The sequence below is a fragment of the Micropterus dolomieu genome, linkage group LG18 (genome assembly GCF_021292245.1).
Source record: "Micropterus dolomieu isolate WLL.071019.BEF.003 ecotype Adirondacks linkage group LG18, ASM2129224v1, whole genome shotgun sequence".
Lineage (NCBI taxonomy): Eukaryota > Metazoa > Chordata > Actinopteri > Centrarchiformes > Centrarchidae > Micropterus > Micropterus dolomieu.
In genome coordinates this window covers 27,510,362-27,516,389 of record NC_060167.1, presented here as the reverse complement: position 1 = coordinate 27,516,389, position 6,028 = coordinate 27,510,362, and the positions used below count along the sequence as shown (strand labels likewise).

Sequence of the window (6,028 nt, the reverse complement as noted above, 5' to 3'; positions counted from 1 at the left end):
TATTGTCTCTTCCTTTTTACAGTCTTCTTTTATAGGCTGCTGCTCTTTGATGAGAGTTAGAGAACAAAGTCTCTTGTTTTAACCAATAAAGTTCTTCAATAATGAATAGGTTATTCAAACTCAGAGGGAGGGAAATATCTGGCTCTTTAGCAGCTAAGTGTTCAACAGCTAGTCACTAACTGTGTGTCTATCTGCATTCTTTTTTTTCACTTGACAGAGAGCAGTTGTGGGCCTGACAGCTAGCCTTAATTCTCTATAGGTTCTAGTCACTAGGAGCTCCCCTTTTCACATTGTCATTTGACACATACAAATACTATCAATGATAGCACGTTTAGAGTCTGAAGCCAAGTTTAAAAAAAAAAATCATCATCAGGCAGCCAATCACCCAATACACTAAATCAACATCTTTCAGAAAACTACTTTCAAACACCAAACATCAGTTTACCTCAGAATTTATGCCAGTTTCTAATAAATCTGCCCTTGGAACTACAGTGATTGCAAAGATGGCACATTTTTGCAAGAGACACTACACCTATTGGCTGTATGCAAACCACGAACTGAAATGTTTTACATGTAGGCCTACTCTCTGCTTTTCTTGGTAAAAACATAAAAACATTTGGCACACTAATCTCAGCTCTGGCAGTATGCTCCAGCTCCTGGGTTTGCTGCCACTGATCAGACGTGTTAGGGATGGATGTGATTAGGACGTTACATCACTTGCAGTGCAGCCAGACGCCAGCAGCAGCATCCAGCTCGCGGCGCACAGACCCAGCTGGCCATATTGTGCACCAGCTCTCTGCAAATCGGCTGCGTCACACCAAAAAAAAAAAAAAAAAAAAAAAAAAACCTCAAACCAACATATAGCAGCGCTGGAGCAGTGAAGTCACCACATCAGGAAAAATACGCTGCCTCAAAACGCTACTCGGCCGAGCTGGTAAGTGTTTGTGTGGATGCGGTAAATCATTTCTTCCCTCCCCACCGTGATGCATCAGTGCCGATATGTCGAAGTCTTGCGTGTCCTCTCCTGCGCTTTTGTGGGTAAAAGGCTTTCTCATGGCCCACAAAAGCGCACCACATCATGCACATCACTTTGTACTGCTTGCATGTGAAAAAGAAGAAGACGAAAAATCTGAATTCACAGAAATGACACACACGATTCCTTAAACGATATTTCTGTGATCACACAGGAGCAGAGAATCACCGTTAATGCCTTTGTTCAAGGAGTATCCTATTAAACGCTTGTTTACCCCTCTTCCCCCTCCAGTTAGGTGTTTTTTTCGTGCAGGGAAAATGGTTAAACTGGGGAATAATTTCAGCGAGAAAAATAACGGGAAGGTGGTTTCTGAAGACGGATTTGACACCATCCCTCTCATAACACCATTAGATGCCAGTCAGCTGCAGTTTCCTCCACCAGATAAGGTAAGATATATTTTGTTTGTTTTATTCCGACCCCCCATTGATTTGGAGAGCCACAGTGAGTGCCTTAATTTATGCATTTCCATCATTCCAATTAGTCCAATTAAACTGGTGAAAATGAAGGAAAACTCTTTTTGAGAAACCCATGTTCATCCTTAAAGATCTATTATTTCTTATGCAAAAAGATAGGCCTGCAAATTAATGTTTTCCTCCCTATCCTGCTTCTGTGGCCTCTCATTTCCTCTTCTAGCTGTAGCTGCAAGCTTATTAGGTCGTCTCTCATGCACGTGTGTCATGTTTTTCTACCAGGTGGTGGTGAAGACAAAGGCAGACTATGATGGTGAGAGCAAGAAGGGAAAACTACGATCTCCAAAAATCGCAGAGTTCTCCATAAGCATCATCGAAGGCGTATCTGAGCGACTCAAAGTAAGAGCAACCCCGCTACCGCCATCTGTGTTTCACACATCGTCCCCCCCCCCCAAATATCTGTCACACTCCTACACGTGCTGGAGAGCAGGCAGCTTTGGCACCGGACATTTGTCACCGGCGTCATGATATCCCCCCAACAATCCAACCCTCTCTGTGGTTTCTTTGCTCAGGCCACCTTCACGTCCTGCCGCCTGTCATCTTGTCCTGCTACACAGGGAGACAAAATGCACAATGGTTCACTTAACCCCGCCCTCTGAAACTCTCATTAATTCAGGTGCTGCGATGGCTATGGTCTCCCAACGGCAGCATTCCCCCCCCACATATGCTTATGTAAAAGAAAAGGTCAAGACACCCAGGCTCCACATCTGAGTGAAATACTTTAATGCACACTTTAAAATGCATAAAACTATATTACAGTACTCTCCCTCCACATTCAAAATCAACAGATGAAGCTGTCTCTGTGAGGTGTGTAAAGTCTTCTTTAGTCACTGGGCTTTAATTCTCAAACATCTGAAAGGCAAGGAGCCACATCACTGTCTCAGACAGCACCGCTCGCACCCTCTGATCGGTGCTTTGAAATGCGGCAGGCAGCCCTTTCACAGTCGCTTTCATAATCTCCTGTTGCTTTTGCCTTGTACAGGTGTTCACCTGTCTGCTCCGCTGTGTAACTGCAGGATTCATACAGACAGATAAAAAGGACATCCTTTTGTTCATACTGATTCATGCTGTTAAGTCTTATCAAACCTGTGCCAAAAAAAACATATTGGAAGAGTACAAAAAGTACTCCAAAGAATTCCTGAAGAATATTCTGACAGCAGAGGCGCTGAAAATTTACATCAGGATTTTACTGTTTCTGTTTCACTGCTATTTGTTTGTTTGAAATAATCAAATTCCTCCACAAGCACAGTAGCATTCAGATCAATAAATATAAATACCTTGTGCACACCTTGGGTCTAGACATTTATGCCAGTAATGAGGTGATTTCTCCCACACCTTGTGTTACCCCCACCCTCCCACTTCCTAGAAACACCAGTGGCCGTTACATAACTCCCCTGAGAGGTGAGAGCTGGGCTATACAGATGGTCACACAAGCCATTTTCCTGCAGAGTTACTGTCTGCAGAATATCCTGTAGCCCTGACTGGCTGTTAGTTACTGGTGTACACACCAATGTGAGTTCAGTACTGCAGCCTTGCACTGCTGTTTAACCTGTAATTTAAAGAAAAGCAGAAATATTCTAAAACAATTAAATCATTTCTTTCCAATCTGCCCACTCGTTTTCGTTTCGTGAAGAACGCAGAGCTGTCACACAGGTCTTGTGCTGATGATGGAGCTGTTGTGTCTCCTTTAGGTGACCTTGCTGGTGATCTGCGCCCTGGCCTTCCTGGTGTGTGTGGTGTTCCTGGTTGTCTACAAGGTCTACCAGTATGAGCAGCCTTGCCCTGACAGCTTTGTTTACACGGTAATCCCTTACGAACATCGTTGTTTGTGACCCTTTCTGATGGTGATATGTTCTATTGTTACCTGGGTTAACCAAGTGTTTCAGCATTGTTTTAAAAGAGATATGTAAATGAGGTTTCTTATACATACAGACATGTCTGAGGTGTTTATACAATGTGTTGCAATGAAGGTGAGCAGTTGCAGGCCTGCGTTTTTCAAGATTCTGAGAAATTTCAAGTGAGACCTACCCTTAATTTACCCTCTGGATATCTATATGCACTAGAAAAGCTTAAGAACAATTTAATAGTTTTCTGTTTGCAGGCATGATCTGTATTTTGAAGGTAGCATTTTGATATAAATGTTATTTCATCTGCCACGTTATCAGCTTTTGGTTTCTTTATAAATTTATTTAAAGCAATACTATGTGACTTTAAAGAAAAGTAAATAACACAATCTTCATCTTACAAATGAAAAGTTGAATTAATAAGCAACTAAAGCACACTGTTGCTCGGTTCAATAGCCTCATAGGTTTTCGCTGATTCACTGTATAAGTGGCTAATGTTAGAAAACTTTAGATAAATATCACTGTGTAATAGACGTTATTGCGTTATCATTGAGTTTGCTGACCTATGACTTTTTTCTTCCCCCACTTGTTTTACTGTTCCAGTAGCGTAGCATTTAGCATTATCCCACAACTGTCACTTGTGGCCACAGTTCAGTCTTGCTTTAAATCCTGTGGCAGTGGGTTCAAGGAGTGTTGACTCTTTTTCTGTTCAAGCCTGATCCTGTTCCACGACACTGTTGCTATGATGCTGAACAGCACAGCTCTGTTTGGTCACTGTCATTTAACCATTTTCCTCATGTACCTGTGAATCAGTTTGTTTCTCAGAGATCCATTATACTTTCCTGAATCATAACTTTGTCACAGCGTGTGCTGTTTTTCTTTTCTTTTGACATTGTCTCCTGTTGGTATTTTCAATCTTGTTCTCTCTCTCTTTGGAGCAGCAAGGTCGCTGCATGCCGGCTGGAATGTATGGCAACTTCCCCCCTCAGGGCCCTGGGGGTCGCGGGCGCCTCTTTACCCTCATTAACCACTACAACATAGCCAAGCAGACGATCACCCGGTCAGTATCACCATGGATGACCATCATGTCTGAGGAGAAGGTCACCCAGCAGGAGACAGAGACTGCCCAGAAACTGGCTTAATCAACCTGGGATCAGGAGGTGGCCTCACCTGCTGCAGAAAAAAATAAATAATACGGTTGTGCCATTCAAGCAAACCTCAGAGTCCTGTGGCTTTCTGTGGGTGAAAAATCGACTTCTCTTGCCTGAGGTGCTCTGCCGCCTTGTTGATGTAATTTGGTCAGCTGATGTGTACACTGTAGCATGTTTTCAGCAAAGCAAGCCTTACAGTTGGGTGTATTCACGGTTTGTTTGAATAGCATATGTCATTATTTATTTAAAAACAGAGTGGCGAACATGTAGAAAAAGCCACAGAAATACAAACACCGACACACACTCACTGTCTTTGTACATACACATATGTAACAGAACTCACTTTTAGTACTCGCATTGTGAAATGTGTGTGAACCATCTCGCGTCTGCGTCGCCTGTTTAAACGCACATGCACGCACGACTCTAAAAAGTTTGCTTTGAACCTCCTTTCTTTAAAAATACATCAAGCACTGATAGCGCATGTCAGACCTCATGAGGTCCAGCAAGGGGCACGATTCTCATGAAGCGACAATGTTTTCAGCATATTTGCCACTGAGGTCGTCGGTGTCAACATATTTTACGGTCAAGATATTGTGAATAAATGGAGGCTTGACCTGAAGGAAACCTTTTAACCAGCGATAAAAAAACAAACTATTTTACTCGTGGTGTTTTGACACAGACCATACTGCTCTCTGCATATACAGTGCTGTTAAGGAGATTTTTAGTATTTGATGCATCAGATCTTTTTAACCAGCATAAACGATTGTCTCCATCCCTTTGAACTCTTTGTGAACACCATGTGCTTTTCTTTGCTGGCTACACAATACTTACTTAATGGTTAATTTTCATAGCATACGTTTTATGCTACTGTATTGAATGTTTTTTGCATTGCTAGTGAAGACACTGTATTGTGCAATGCATTGATTAATGTCACCACTGATGGCACATATTAGACTTAAGTTGATGTAGTGGAACAACCTGACAGTAGTCGCTTGTCCTGTTGCTTTTTTTCTGTATTTGTCATTTAAATTAAAACTGTCCCAAATGATGTACCTTTTTCAAACAATGTAATGATTACCATTGAAGTGCATTTGCTACATAAAAATGTTAAATGAAAAACTGAAATAAAGTGCCCACATTTCACACCAACGTCCAGCTGGATTCCATACGTGAACAAGAACATTTTCATGAACTATTTTAAGAGTAAATTTCGTCAGCAATGCTGAAACTCCCTCGGCGCAGAAAATAAACTTGGTGAACTGTTCCAGTTCCTTTGAGTTAAAATCAAAGAAAAATGTCTAAGTGCTGTAATGCTGCCACTAGGATATAAGTTAATCCTAATAAACAGATTGGCAGAAATATCACAAGGCTGTGTGAATCAAATCTCCTGACAACAGCTTCTTTTCTTTAGCTGACCAAAACTGAACCAAAACTGGCCATGGCTTTCTGCTGCTCTTGATGTTATCTAACAGCTTGACATAAGCATGGACCGTTTTAACGGTTATAAAATTATTTCCTAATGTAAAGAAA

General features: G+C 41.7%; 1 protein-coding gene across 2 annotated transcripts; it reads left to right on the top strand.

Annotated features, from left to right (window-relative positions):
• The first annotated feature begins 801 nt into the window (after positions 1 to 801).
• On the top strand, positions 802 to 5,641 carry LOC123956337 (neuronal vesicle trafficking-associated protein 1-like). Of its 2 annotated transcripts, none has more exons than XM_046028458.1 (5): positions 802 to 934; positions 1,265 to 1,419; positions 1,726 to 1,842; positions 3,195 to 3,305; positions 4,289 to 5,641. In XM_046028458.1, the coding sequence occupies exons 2-5, from the start codon at positions 1,291 to 1,293 to the stop codon at positions 4,487 to 4,489; spliced, it is 558 nt and encodes a 185-aa protein (XP_045884414.1). In that variant the 5' UTR covers positions 802 to 934; positions 1,265 to 1,290; the 3' UTR covers positions 4,490 to 5,641. The 2 variants fall into 2 exon arrangements, with proteins under 2 accessions (XP_045884414.1, XP_045884415.1); XM_046028459.1 differs by having other exon boundaries at positions 871 to 934; positions 1,286 to 1,419.
• Positions 5,642 to 6,028: the final 387 nt, after the last annotated feature.